Source organism: Macaca nemestrina, chromosome 20 (assembly GCF_043159975.1).
Source record: "Macaca nemestrina isolate mMacNem1 chromosome 20, mMacNem.hap1, whole genome shotgun sequence".
NCBI classification, from domain to species: Eukaryota; Metazoa; Chordata; class Mammalia; order Primates; family Cercopithecidae; genus Macaca; species Macaca nemestrina.
This window is the reverse complement of record NC_092144.1, coordinates 63,353,053-63,367,812: the sequence shown is the minus strand read 5'-3', so window position 1 is coordinate 63,367,812 and position 14,760 is coordinate 63,353,053. Positions and strand designations below refer to the sequence as shown.

Here is a 14,760-nt window from a genome sequence, read left to right as displayed (position 1 = left end):
TTCTCTAATAGGATGTTCCTGCAGATGGGGCCTTTGAGAGAATTTGGTCATGGGTGTTGACTACTCATGAATAGGACTAGTGATTTAATAAAAAGAGATATTAAAGAGCTCATTCCCTGTTCCTCTTTCCACTATGTCAGGACACAGCAGGAAGGTGGCTGGACTAAACCACGAAGAAGGCCGTCACCAGGAACCAATTTGGCTGGCACCTTGCTCCTGGATTTCCCACTTTCCAAACTCATGAGAAATAAATGTCTATGCTGTAAACCTCCCAGTTTAAGCTATTTCCTTTTTTGTTTGCTTTTGAGACCAAGTCACGCTCTATCACCCAGGCTGGAGTGTAGTGGCACGATTCTCCTGCCTGAAGAGATTCTCCCACCTCAGCCCGGAGTCTCACTGTGTCACCCGGGCTGGCGTGCAGTGGCACAATGTCAGCTCACTGCAACCTCCACCTCCCGGGTTCAAGTGATTCTCCTGCCTCAGCCTCCCAAGTACTTGGGATAACAGGTGCCCGCCACCATGCCCAGAAAATGTTTGTATTTTTAGTGGAGACGGGGTTTCACCATGTTGGCCAGGCTGGTCTCAAACTCCTGAACTCAGGTGATCCACCCATCTCAGCATCCCAAAGAGCTGGGATTACAGGTGTGAGTCACCCCACTTTGTATTTAGTAGAGTTGATGTTTCACCATGTTGGTCAGACTGGTCTCAAACTCCTGACTTCAAGCGATCCACTCACCTAGGCCTCCCAAACTGCTGGGAGTAGAGGCATGAGCCACCTCGGCTGGCCAGTCTAAGCTATTTCTGAGAGGACACTGAAATGACTGAGACAAGAAAAGGAGCATCTCATCATCAACATCACCGAAGACTGGCAAATCTGATTAAACAAAGGAATTTTAGCGTCTGTACTGTAAATCTTGCAATACATGAAGCCAATCTGAAAACAATAACATGTTTTAAAAACTTTGAGGCTGGCTAGGCACGGTGGCTCATGCCTGTAATCCCAGCACTTTGGGAGGCTGAGGCAGGAGGATCACGAGGTCAGGAGATCAGCAGCATCCTTTTGGCACCTTCCTGGCTAACACGGTGAAACCCCATCTCTACAGAAAAAAAAAAAAAAAATTCGCCGGATGTGGTGGCACGTGCCCGTAGTCCCAGCTGCTTGGGAGACTGAGGCAGCAGAATCACTTGAACCTGGGAGGCAGAGGGTGGAGTTAGCCAAGATCGAGCCACTGCACTCCAGCCTGGGCAACAGACAGAGACTCAGTCTCAAAAAAAAAAAAAAAAAAGAAAAGAAAAAAGAAAGAAATGAAAGAAGTCTAAAGAGTAACTCCCACCCACAAATATACATAAAGTTCTCCAGTATAGGTAAATAAAAAGACAGATAGGCTGGATGCAGGGGTTCACATCTGTAATCCCAGCACTTTAGGAGGCCAAGGCAGGTGGATCACCACCTGAGGGCAGAAGTTCGAGACCAGTCTGACCAACAAGGAGAAACCTTGTCTCTACTAAAAATACAAAATTAGCCGGGCGTGGTGGCACATGCCTGTAATCCCAGCTACTCAGAAAACTGAGGCAGGAGAATCACTTTAACCCGGAAGTCAGAGGTTGCAATGACCCGAGATTGTGCCATTGCACTCCAGCCTGGGCAACAGAACAAAACTTCGTCTCATAAATAAATAAATAAGTAAATAACCAAATAAAAGGACAGATACAGAAACTTGTATAAGTGTACCTTCTCTTCATAATTCAATTTCTATTATTTAGAAGAAAACAGCATGAGAAAACACTGTACCTATGTGATACTGAAAATGCAACATACACAAAATTCTAACATAAATAACAAAGAGTTCTAGAGGAGAAAGAGTAGTTTTCACAGGTTATGAAAATTTTTTTTTGAGACAGAGTCTCACTCTGTCGCTCAGGCAGAAGTGCAGTAGCATGATCTTGGGTCACTGCAACCTCCGCCTCCTGGGTTCAAGTGACTCTCCTGCATCAGCCTCCTGAGTAACTGGGATTACAGGAACCCACCATCGTGTCTGAGTAATTTTTGTATTTTTAGTAGAGATGGAATTTCGCCATGCTAGCCAGACTGGTTTTGAACTCCTGACCTCAGGTGATTTGCCCGCCTCGGCCTCCCAGAGTGCTGGGATTACAGTGGCACTCTTGTGCCACTGGGGCACAAGAATTTTTTGAGCCCGAGAAGTGAAGCCAGCTGCAGTGAGCCAACATCGCACACAGCAGTGACGCTTTGGCGACAGAGTGAGACTCCATCATAAACAGACAAACAAAGTTCAATAAGAAGGGAGTCAAACATGTCTACATAAAAAAGCAATTAAACACAAAAAGTAATAAACGAGAAATGAAGAATAAAAACAAACCTACAAGAAATACAGATAATAGGCCGGGCGCGGTGGCTCACGCCTGTAATCCCAGCACTTTGGGAGGCCGAGACGGGCGGATCACGAGGTCGGGAGATCGAGACCATCCTGGCTAACACGGTGAAACCCCGTCTCTACTAAAAAATACAAAAAACTAGCCGGGCGAGGTGGCGGGCGCCTGTAGTCCCAGCTACTCGGGAGGCTGAGGCAGGAGAATGGCGTGAACCCGGGAGGCGGAGCTTGCAGTGAGCTGAGATCCGGCCACCGCACTCCAGCCTGGGTGACAGAGCGAGACTCCGTCTCAAAAAAAAAAAAAAAAAGAAATACAGATAATATGTAACAGAAACGCAATGGTAAGGTCTTCTCCATCAGTAATACTTCAAATGTAAATATTTAACTCTGCACTCAGAAGGCAAAGACTGGCTCAATCAACAGGAACCAACTACGTGTTGTCCACAGAAGACTCATACTGGCCCTAAGGACACACATACGCTAAAATTTAAAAAATAAAAACCAATAATTAGGTATGGGGGTTGGCGTCTGTAACCCCAGCGACTCAGGAGGCCAAGGAGGATGTGTTGAGCCCAGGATATCAAGACCAACTTCAACAACACAGCAAGACCATGTCTGTAAACAAAAACAAAAACAACAACTACAAAACAAAAAAAAAACTAAAAAAGTAGACCGGCATGGTGGCATGCACTTGTACCAGCTACTGGGGGAGGCTGGGGTGGGACAATCACTTGAGCCCAGGAATTCAAGACTGCAGCGAGCCCTGATCACACCATTACACTCCACCCTGGGGAACAGAGCAAGACGCTGTATCTAAAAAAAAGAGAAAATACAAAGATACACAAGGGCACACCCTCACTTCTGGAGGGAAGTTATCCTCACCCAGGGAGACCAGGTTCCTATAATTCTCCAGCATCACGTCCCTGTATAGAGTCCTCTGAGCAGGGTCCAGGCATTTCCACTCCTCCTGGGAGAATTCTATGGCCACATCCCTGAATGTCAGTAGACCCTGGAATGAAAACACATTTTAAGGAAATGGTTATGGGAGGAGTTCTTACCTTTACAGAAAATGAGAAGAGGAGAGAGGGGAAAGCATGGATTTAATTGTAGAGAAAGTTCTGACATCCAAGTAAGGGATGTTTCACCACATGATGTCTTCTGAGTTGTGTTTTATTATACTTCTTTTTTTTTTCTGAGATGGAGTCTTGCTCTGTTGCCCAGGCCAGAGTGCAGTGGCACAATCTCAGCTCACAGCCACCTCTGCCTCCCAGATTCAAGCAATTTTCTTGCCTCAGCCTCATGAGTAGCTGGAATTACAGGCAGGCGCCACCACACCTGGCTAATTTTTGTATTTTTAGTAGAGACGTAGTTTCATCATGTTGATCAGGCTGATCTCACTCCTGATCTCGTGATCCACCTGCCTCGGCCTTGCAAAGTGCTGGGATTAGAGGCATGAGCCACCACACCTGGCCTTATTATACCTTTTAAAGAGGTCACAATACCCTCTCAGTATGAATTTCTGATGTTTGTGGATAATACAAAAGAAATCAATACAGGAGCCAGGCACAGTGGCTCATGCTTGTAATTTCAGCATTTTCGGAGGCTGAGGCAGGCAGATTATTTGAGGTCGGGAGTTTAAGACCTGCCTGACCAACATGGAGAAACCCTGTCACTACTAAAAAAGAAAAAATACAAAAAGTATCCAGGCGTTGTGGTGCATGCCTGTAATCCCAGCTACTTGGGAGGCTGAGGAGGGAGAATCACTTGAAGCAGGGAGGTGGAGGTTATGGTGAGCCGAGATTGCGCCACTGCACTCCAGCCTGGGCAACAAGAGTGAAACTCCATCTCAAAAGAAAAAAAATATATATAATAAAATAAAAATCAATGCAGGTTTCTCCTTGTAGAAATGTTAGAAACTTTTTTTTCTTTTTGAGACAGAGTCTTGCTCTGTTACCCAGGCTGCAATGCAAACGTGCCATCTCAGTTCACCACAACCTCCACCTCCCAGGATCAAGTGATTCTCCTGCCTCAGTCTCCTGAGTAGCTGGGATTCCTGGTGCGCACCACTACTCTTAGCTAATTTTTGTATTTTTAGTAGAAATGGGGTTTCACCATATTGGCCAGTTTGGTCTCAAACTCCTGACTTCATGATCTGCCTGCCTCAGCCTCTCAAAGTGCTAGGATTACAGGTGTGATCCACCGTGCCCAGCCCAGAAACGTTTATTGACAATGCAAGTGACATTCAGGATCTAGATGAGACAGGGTATGAGTGATGTCTTCAGAGATGACAACGTCCACAGGGGAAGATCAGAATCAGAAGCTAAAATCCGGCCTGGCACAGTGGCACATGCCTGTTATCCCAGCTACCAGGGAGGCTGAGGCAGGAGAATTGCTTGATCCTGGGAGGCAGAGGTTGCAATGATCCGAAAACACGCCACTGCACTCCAGCCTGGGCAACAGAGACTTCATCTCAAAAAAAAAAAAAAAAAAATTAGCCGGGCATGGTGGCAGGCACCTGTGGTTCCAGCTACTTGGGAGCCTGAGGTAGAAGGATGGCTCGAGCCTGATAGTGGAAGTTGCAGTGAGCTAAGATCGTGCCACTGTGCTCCAGCCTGGGCAACACAGTGAGACCCAGTCTCAAAATAGAAGAAAACACATGAAAACTCAATTACTCAAAGTATGAAAATACATTTTATATATATATGTCCACAAAATATTAAAACCTACACAGACTCACAAGAAACTAGATGTTAATACAAAGGATCTGCCATTTCCCCCAGATTTTCAAAAAATAAAAGATGTTCAAAAAATATATATTTTTGTGTGTATATATGTATGTATATATGTGTGTGTGTGTATACTTGTGTAGGTGGATGTGCATATAGAGAAAGATTTTAGAAATATAAAAAGTAGCAAGTTTTGTTTAACTTAAGAGGAATCACATCTTGGTAGAAGAGGATACACTGGCAGTTGCGGGCAGGGAGGAATCTTGTCAGATCTAAGAAAACAGGAAATGCCCCATCCTAGAAGAAGCAATCACCTTTCACCTGCCTGACCTGGAGGAATGTTCAGATATGTGTAGGAATGCAGACGTGCGCAGAGGCAGCCACTATGGCACTCTTTACACAGAGAAAAATCGCAAAGGAGCCAGTTTCCAATGCAGATGCCAAAGAGCAAGCTAGCCATGTTTACTAACATGACAACATGTAAATTTTCACAACCAGCAGAATCAAATATGAAACTAAAATATTTCCTGGAACACAAAGAAGAAAACAACAGACACTGAGGTCTACTTGAGGGTGGAGGGCGGGAAGAAGAGGAGGAGCAGAAAAAAATAACTCTTGGGGGCTGGGCGCAGTGGATTATGCTTGTAATCCCAGCACTTTGGGAGGCCGAGGCGGGTGGAAAACCTGAGGTCAGGAGTTCAAGACCAGCCTGGCCAACATGGTGAAACCCTGTCTCTAGTAAAAATACAAAAGCTAGCCAGGAGTGGTGGCAGACACCTGTAATTTCACCTACTTAGGAGGCTAAGGCAGGAGAATTGCCTGAACCTGGGAGGCAGAGGTTGCAGTGAGCCGAGATCATGCTATTATACTCCAGCCTGGGCAACAAGAGCAAAACTCAGTCTCAAAAAAATAAATAAAAAATAACTATTGGATACGGGGCTTAACACCAGAGTGACGAAATAATCTGTACAACAAACCCCAATGACACAAGATTACCTATGTAACAAACCTTCACACGTAGCCCCAAACCTAAAGTAAAACCATAAATATAAAAATAATTTTTTTTTAATTTACCGCGGAATTTTTTCTAAAGTCTAATAACGATGCAGAAATACACGTGTACGAGATTTGCTCTGACACATGGCACAGAACTGGCAGTAGCGGCTCCACAGTGAGGCTGGAAGGAAGGTGGAGGACGTGACAGGGAGAGGAGATGCTTTATGGCAAAGGGTCTGAGCTGCAGCTTTGCTTGGAGTGTTACCAGAAAACAAATATATACATCATTTGATGTTTAAATATAAAAATATATATTTAATAATAATTGGTGGGGCTGGGCACGGCTCGTGCCTGTAATCCCAGCACTCTGGGAGGCTGAGGTGGGCAGATCACCTGAAGTCAGGAGTTTGAGACTAGCCTGGCCAACATGGTGATACCCCGTCACTAATAAAAAATGCAACAAAATTAGCCGGGTGTGGTGGCGCGTGCCTGTAATCAGCTACTCGGGAGGCTGAGGCAGGAGAATCTCTTGAACCCGGGAAGTGGAGGTTGCTGTGGGCCACGATCATGCCACTGCACTTCAGCGTGGGCAACAGAGCAAGACTTTGTATATTTAAAATATAATATTATAATAATATAATAATAATAATAGGTGGAATGAGAATATGGCTCCATCCTCTAGGATAAAAAAGTACTGCTCCCATATTTGAGAAAAATTATAATCGTTTTTACTGAAAACACCTGTTTTACAAGCCTCTCCACAGTAACACCACAGTCTCCATGAGCTTAATGTGCTACGAATGGATTAATGAATCTCCTATTATTTATGTTGATTTCATTTTCTTAAAATAATGTTGGAATAAAACACCTTGTATCTTTTATTTCTGTATATGAACTTTCCATTCTAATTAGTAAGATTTTTGGAGTCAGAAACACAGTAACTCACTTGATTACCTAAAAATGTAGTATAAAATCAGGGAGAAAAGATTTCCCATTATTGGTCTCCTTTTCTAGAATTTACCATGTATGTTGTGCACATTAATAGGTGACCTCCATTGGCAGCTGCTCTAATGCTGGTCCACAGAGAGCTGACAGTGCATCCAGATGTGGCCCCTGAACAAGCTCTGCTGCCCAACAGCACTGACACCACGGGACCCTCACCCCGTCTCCATCCATGTCTGGTGTGAGCCCTTCCCAGGCCCATGCCCTGGGCCGCCTCTTCCCAAGTTCATGTCACTGGGTCATGAGGGATGGAATCTAAGTGAGATGGGAGGGACTGAGGGAAGGCATGGGTGAGTGTGAGCAAACCTGTCAGACAGGACGCTTCAGACTCAGAGAAGATTCCCAACTCCAAGGCCCAGCGTTTCTGAAAGGAAGGAGACAGAACAATCCACCGAGAACATCATCTCACCTGAGGAAGAGCCATCCCTGACTCCTGAGCTTTCCTCTTCCTCTTCCGGGTTTCTTCCTCATGTACCAAGAGTCTTTAGAAGCCAATCCTGAAAGTTAAAAATATGTTGTTTATTGTTCAGAATCAACACATCCCCCTCCCTGTAACACAACAACACATACAAAGGACACCTCACCCTGAGAACATACGGTCCCCTCTGTTGCCCACCTCACCAGGGACGATAAACTGCTACAGGCAGTGGAAGGTGAAAAAACGAAAAGAAGCATGCAGAGCAGCCAATATGGACCAGAGGAGGGGGTGAGGGTACGGCTGGAGTGTTAAATGGGAGGTGGGTCACAGAAGTCCCCACTGAGAGGGTGATATCAGAACAGAAACCTGGGGAAGGAAGGGTGTTTGCACCTGCAGCTGAGGGGCCAGCGAGTTCCAGCAGAGGGACAGCCCCCATGAAGGCCTTGAGGCAGGAGCAACCTCGGCCCAGGAAGAGGAAAGACGGCTGTGTGGCTGAAGCAGAGGGAGGGAGGAGGACACAGGAAAGAGATGAGGTCAGAGAGGTCCTGGGGGCATAGATCCGGCAGGGACGAGGTCTTCTAACATTTTCCTCCCCCAACTCCAAAGAATTTTTAAAATGATGAATTTCTTCACCCATTTTGAGTAAACATGTAATTTTTTCCTTATATCACAAATTAAAACCCTTACAAATAATGTAATTATCCTTTACATTTTAAAAGCATGCTGAGATTTTAGTGATATCCTAGGAAGCACATGGTCACCTCATCTGAGAAGGGCAGGAGCACGGGGGAATGCGTTTACGGAAGTTTGGGAGGTCACCTTTGGACACGTGAAGGTGGAGATGCCTGTTCATCCTCCGAGCAGAGAGGTAAGGAGTCAACTGGACACAGGACTGTAGCGTTCAGGGGAGAGGTCTGCAGGGGCCATGGGGCCATGGGGGTAAAGTTTAAAGCCATGAGATGAGGCCAGGCACGGTGACTCACACCTGTAATCCTAGCACATTGGGAGGCCAAAGTGGACAGATCACTTGAGGTCAGAAGTTCAAAACCAGCCTGGCCAACACGGTGAAACCCTCTCTCTACTAAAAATACAAAAATGAGGCCAGGTGCAGTGACTCATGCCTGTAATCCCAACACTTTGGGAAGCTGAGGCAGGTGTATCACGAGGTCAGGAGTTCAACACCAGCCTGACCAACATGGTGATATCCTGTCTCTACCAAAAATACAAAAATTAGCTGGGCGTGGTGGCACATGCCTGTAATCCCTGCTGCTCAGGAGACTGAGGCATGAGAACCGCTTAAACTCGGGAGGCGGAGGTTGCGGTGAGCCGAGATCATGGCACTGCACTCCAGCCTGGGATACAATATCAAAACTCTGTCTCAAAATAAATGAATAAAAAATTAGCCAGGCATGGTGGTGCATGCCTGTAGTCCCAGCTACCTGGGAGACTGACACATGAGAATCGCTTGAACCCAGAGGACGGAGGTTGCCGTGAGCCGAGATCGTGCCACTGCACTTCAGCCTGGGTGACAGAGTGAGACTCCACCTCAAATAAATAAAAACGAAAAATAACCTGGAGAAAGCAGGAAATTACAGTCTGCTGGTTTGCCATGTTGATCTCTGGCACAGACAGCACCTCTATTTGTGTCCCCTGGCGTACACTAGAGCTCCATAGCCACGGAGTGAGTGAGTGAATGAGAATGACTGAGCGATACTAGTATGTCCTCTCTGGGGTCTCTGTGTCAGGGTCCTGGTTGACCTAAACTCTGCAGAAAGAGGAGCAGCTTCCTTACTGCCCAGACTCTCAATGAAGAAAAATTCCTGGGGTCTAAGACTTCTCAGTTGGCAATGACATTGGCTTAAATATTCCCAGACACAAATCCTCGGGTCTTAGTTGGGTCTTGGGATGGTGCAAACTGATAGAATTGCAGGCAATGAGCGCCAGAATAGACCAGTGGACAGGAAGGTGGAAGACTTGAGGGAGGGGGTCAAGGACAGGCAGAGAAACCACTCCCCTCCCTCAGACACCCACCTGGGGAAGCACCAACTTTGCCATTCTAGAGAAGACAACGGGAAAGGAAGGACTGTGTATAGGGTGGGTGACGGTGTGTGCTGGGTGGAGGGAAAAACTTTTCTAAATGTCACTGCAATAGCTCAGCCCATCCGTCTTACCCACTGCTGAGCACACAGGCATCCTGTGAGGATAAATATGGCTCTTCCTTCCTCCAGTTCCTGAGTCTTCCAGCCATGACCAGGGCTGTAACCCTCAAACTTCCTTCCCAGGAACCAGTGACCCCTCTTTGTGGAAAACATATTTGTGCTCCACATTTTCATTATAGCAAATGTATTTATTTATATAGAGATGGAGTCTTGCTCTGTCACTGCACTGAAGTGCAATGGCGCGATCTCCGCTCACTGCAACCTCTGCCTCCCGGGTTCAAGCCATTCTCCTGCCTCAGTCTCCCAAGTAGCTGGGATTACTGATGCACACTGCCATGCCTGGCTCATTTCTTTTCTTTTCTTTTTTTTTTTTTTTTAGTAGGTGCTGCAGTTGTCCTGTGGCCAAGATGGGAAATGTGCATCCTCCAACAAAGGGAGACACAAAACACTCAAAATAATCCAAGCAGAACGGTATCTCCGGGCAGGCACGGCGGCTCTGCCTGTAATCCCAGCACTCTGGGAGGCCTAGGCAGATGGATCACCTGAGGTCATGAGTTTGAGACCAGCCTGGCCAACATGGTGAAACCCTGTCTCTACTAAAAACACAAAAGTTGGGGCGGGCGTGGTGGCTCATGCCTGTAACCCTAGCACTCTGGGAGGCCAAGGCAGGTGGATCACTTGAGGTCAGGAGTTTGAGACCAGCCTGACCAACATGGTGAAACTCCATCTCTACTAAAAATACACAAAGTAGCTGGGCTTGGTGGGAGTCTGTAAATCCGGGCTACTCAGGAGGCTGAGGCAGGAGAACTGCTTTAACTTGGGAGGTGGAGTTTGCAGTGAACCATGATTATGCCACTGCACTCCAGCCTGGGAGATAGGTTAAGACTCAAAAGTAAAATTAAATTAAATTAAATTAAATTAAAATACAAAAATTAGCCGGGTGTGGTGGCACACACATTTAATTTCAGCTGCTTGCAAGGGTGAGGCAGAAGAATTGCTTGACCCCAGGAGATAGAGGTTGCAGGGAGAGAAGGTCACGAGACTGCACTCATAGCCTGCACGATGGAGTGAGACTGTCTCAAAAAAAATAAAATAAGAAGAGTGTTTCTGATGTGACTGATGCAGAGATAATAAAATCTGAGTAACATGATAGAGACTGACAGGCAGAGGGAACTTCAGATGGCGGTGGGAGGGCATGGGAGACAGCTCTCAGCCTAGACCTGAAAGAGGAGAAAGGGACAGGGCTGTGATCATTTAGGGACACAGGATAAGAGCAGGGACAGCGAGCTGAGACAGGAAGGGTTTTAGTGTTTGGGAAAAGAGACAAGCAATATGCCTGGGGCAGAGGGAGTCAGGAGATGGAGGCAAGCTCCGAGGAGGAGGCTGGACACTGGCAGGGGCCCTGGACACAGGGCTGTGGAGCCACAGTGAGGAGTTGGGCTTTCAACGTTTGTCCACATAGACCAGAGGTGCCTTGAGGGAAACATGCACTTAATAGCTCACAGCTCAAGATTTTGACAGATGACATAAGGAAAGAAAACTGAAAAACAGACTAACTGGTTAAATTCCATTTTGATGTTAAAGGTTTCCAATAAATAATAAAGACTAGAAAGCATGCAGACCTCGATCTGAAACAGACACAACTAATTTCAAACAGAAACTATTTTGAAATTGCTTTTTAAAAAATCGAACAAATTCAGATGTCAATGGGAAAATAACTAGACCATATACAGGTACAGAAAGGAATAATGTGAGCTGGTTACAGGATGCCACAAAGGCGTCTTTCAGAAATGATGATGGATTAAAAAAGAAATATTTAAAATCAAGATTTATCTCAAAGTAAAACTGCAAAAAAAAAAAAAAAAAAGAAGGAAAGAAAGAAATGAAGAGGAGCCAGAAAGAAAATATGTTACACAATGAGAACAAAAGCACTTTCGATGTGCCTTTTGCTTTCATTTTTTGTTGTTGTTGTTTCTTTGTTTTTCTGAGATGAAGACTCGCTCTGCCCCCCAGACTGCAGGGCAGTGGTATCGTTTCAATTCACTGTAACCTCTGCCTCCCAAGTCTGTCTGATTCTCATGCCTCAGCCTCCTGAGCAGCTGGAACTACAGGTGCACGCCACCACGTCTGGCTTACTTTTTTAGTATTTTTACTAGAGACGGGGTTTCACCATGTTGGCCAGAATGGTCATGAACTACTGACCTTCGGTGATTGGCTCCCACAGTGCTGTGATTATAAGCATGAGCCACCACGCCCAGCTTTGATGGCCCTTTTTTTTTTTTTTTTTTTTTGAGATGGAGTCTCACTCTCACCCAGGATGGAGTACAGTGGCGCAATCTTGGCTCACTGCAACCTCCGCCTCCCAGGTTCGAGTGATTCTCCTGCCTCAGCCTCCCAAGTAGCTGGAATTACAGGCACGTGCCACCACACCCGGCTAATTTTTAAATTTTTAGGAGCAAAGGGATTTCACCGTGTTGGTCAGGCTGGTCTCAAACTCCTGACCTTGTGATCCTTGTGATCCACCCGCCTCGGCCTCCCAAAGTGCTGGGATTACAGGCATGAGCCACTGCTCTTTTAAAAAGTACTATGGGCTAGGCGTGGTGGCTCATGCCTGCAATCCCAGCATTTGAGGGGCCAAGGTGGGTGGATCATCTGAGGTTGGGAGTTTGAGACCAGCATGACCAATATGAAGAAACCCTGTCTCTACTAAAAACACAAAATTTGCTGGACGTGGTGGCTCATACCTGTAATCCCAGCTACTCGGGAGGCTGAGGCAGGAGAATCGTCTGAACCTGGGAAGTGGAAATTGCGGTGAGCCGAGATTGTGCCATTGCACTCCATCCTGGACAAGAGTGAGATTCCATCTCAAACAAACAAACAACGACTACGTAGGCCAGGCACGGTGGCTCCTCTCTGTAATCCCACCTGTAATCCCAGTAATTTGGGAGGCCAAGGCCAGATGATCCTTTGAGGCCAGAATTGAGACCAGCCTGGAAAACATAGTGAAATCCCGTTTCTGCCAAAAACAAAAAAAACAAAAACAAAAAAAACAAAACCTAGCCGGGTTTGGTGGCTCATGCCTGTGGTCCCAGCTACTCAGGAGGCTGAGGCAGGAGGATTGCTTGAGTCTAGGAGGTCGAGGCTGCAGTTAGAGGAGATCACACCACTGCACTCCAGCCTGGGGGACAGAGCCAGACTCTGTCTCAAAATATATATTAATTAAATTAAAACTATTACATAATAACAGAAAGTGATTCTCCCATTTCACTGCCCGTACCCCACCATGGGAAAAGGGAAGAGAGTGTCTCACAATTGAATTAAGTTACTACACTCTGGCTGAATAGGGATTCCAAGTGGAAGCTGACCTCTGATGCCAAGATTTATAGAATGTACATGCCTTAGATATAGGAATTTTAAAATTCTCAATATCATCTGTATAATTTAAACAAGTTTTAAGTTATTAGATTATATACAGAGAAGTCAACCTGTCACAACTAATCATATCCAATGAACTCACCCATTCATCTGAACCCAAAGTCCCCCACCCCTTTTAATCTTTTGAGACAGGGTCCCGCTCTGTTGACCAGGCTGGAGTGCAGTGGCATGATCTCAGTTCACTGAAGCCTGGACCTCCTGGGCTCAAGTAATCCTCCTGCCTCAGCCTCCAGAGTAGCTGGGATTACAGGTGTGCACCATCACGCCCGGTTAATTTTTTTTTTCTTTTGGCAGAGATGGGGTTCTCACTATGTTGGCCAGGCTGGCCTCGAACTCCTGTACTCAAGCAATCCCCTTGCCTCAGTCTCCTAAACTGCTGGGATTACAGGCATGAGCCACTGCGCCCAGCTCCTCTGTCTTCATTACTGTGCTTCCCTCCCTAACTCTGTACATATCTCTCATTCTCCCCTTCTCGCTCTAGCTCTTGTTTTCTTTTCTTTTTCCCTGGGATCTGCTCCTCCTGCTTTCTTTTTTCTTTTCTTTTTTTTCATTTTTGCTCTCTTCACAAATCCCTCAGCCATCCTCTACTTTGCCATCTGTTATGGTCTTTCTCATTCTTGTTCTCTCTGTCTCAGGTTTTCTACTGCTCTCTCTCAGTCTCCTGATCCCTTTGGCCCACACAATCACAGGGGGCTCTGCAGTAAGACGCCTGCATCCCGGAGAAGCGCATTTTCCAGGGGCTGGGCAGGCAAGAACACCCAGTGTCATAGGACAGCCCCGGGCACCTCCCCTACGGGCTCAGGGTAAGCGGTGACTGCGGTGGGGAGACCTGGGGAGCATAAGGGCCCGGAACGAGGAGGGAGGTGGGAGGCGACGGCGCCTTAAGACAAGTCTGGGAGGCGCCAAGAGCGGGAATCCGCCTTGCCGTCAGGACTTTAAAAAGTGCGGGTCGGCCGGGCGCGGTGGCTCAAGCCTGTAATCCCAGCACTTTGGGAGGCCGAGACGGGCGGATCACGAGGTCAGGAGATCGAGACCATCCTGGCTAACGCGGTGAAACCCCGTCTCTAGTAAAAAAAATACAAAAAAATAGCCGGGCGAGGTGGCGGGTGCCTGTAGTCCCAGCTACTCGGGAGGCTGAGGCAGGAGAATGGCGTAAACCCGGGAGGCGGAGCTTGCAGTGAGCCGAGATCCGGCCACTGCACTCCAGTCTCGGCGACAGAGCAAGACTCCGTCTCAAAAAAAAAAAAAAAAAAAGTGCGGGTCGGGAGGAGTCAGAAAAAGGTTTTGAGCAGGAAAACTACGCGATGGGAAGTGTATACACTGCGCTGTAAGAGAAAGACCCGCGAAGGGACCATCCTCAGGGCGACTTTAAACCCAAAAGGAAGCAACGCCTGGACTCTCACGGGGACGTCTAAATTTGCTGTGGGTGAATGAAGACGGGTGAGAATTTCCAGGTCTATGGGGACCCCAGGGCCCAGGTACAGAAGCGCCAGGGACCCACGACACGCAGACTTAACACAGAGCAAAACTCACCGCTGCGGTGGGACCGTCACTCCACGCGATCCGCTTCCGGGTTTGCGTAAATCTGCGCACGCAGGACAGAAGCCAGGCCTGGGCGGGACCCACGAGGAGGT

General features: G+C 46.9%; 1 protein-coding gene and 1 long non-coding RNA gene across 4 annotated transcripts in view; one reads left to right on the top strand and one right to left on the bottom strand.

The window, feature by feature from the left end:
- LOC139360462 (uncharacterized) overlaps positions 1-961 on the top strand; it is a 15,280-nt gene extending 14,319 nt beyond the window's left edge. Inside the window, exon 3 of the long non-coding RNA XR_011617875.1 lies at positions 141-961. This is a non-coding gene — a long non-coding RNA (uncharacterized lncRNA). The remainder of the gene's footprint in view (positions 1-140) is intronic.
- LOC105497068 (zinc finger protein 845) overlaps positions 1-14,760 on the bottom strand; it is a 19,835-nt gene extending 5,075 nt beyond the window's left edge. The window contains exons 1-3 of one of the 3 annotated variants that reach the window (XM_071087733.1): positions 14,660-14,760; positions 7,524-7,611; positions 3,273-3,399 (exon numbers count right to left, since the gene is read on the bottom strand). In XM_071087733.1, coding sequence (XP_070943834.1) covers positions 3,273-3,399; positions 7,524-7,538 — 142 coding nt within the window. In that variant the 5' untranslated portion in view covers positions 7,539-7,611; positions 14,660-14,760. Of the gene's footprint in view, positions 1-3,272; positions 3,400-7,523; positions 7,612-7,922; positions 8,275-8,351; positions 9,026-14,659 lie in introns of those variants that run through there. The other 2 variants (XM_071087735.1, XM_071087734.1) reach the window with 2 other exon arrangements.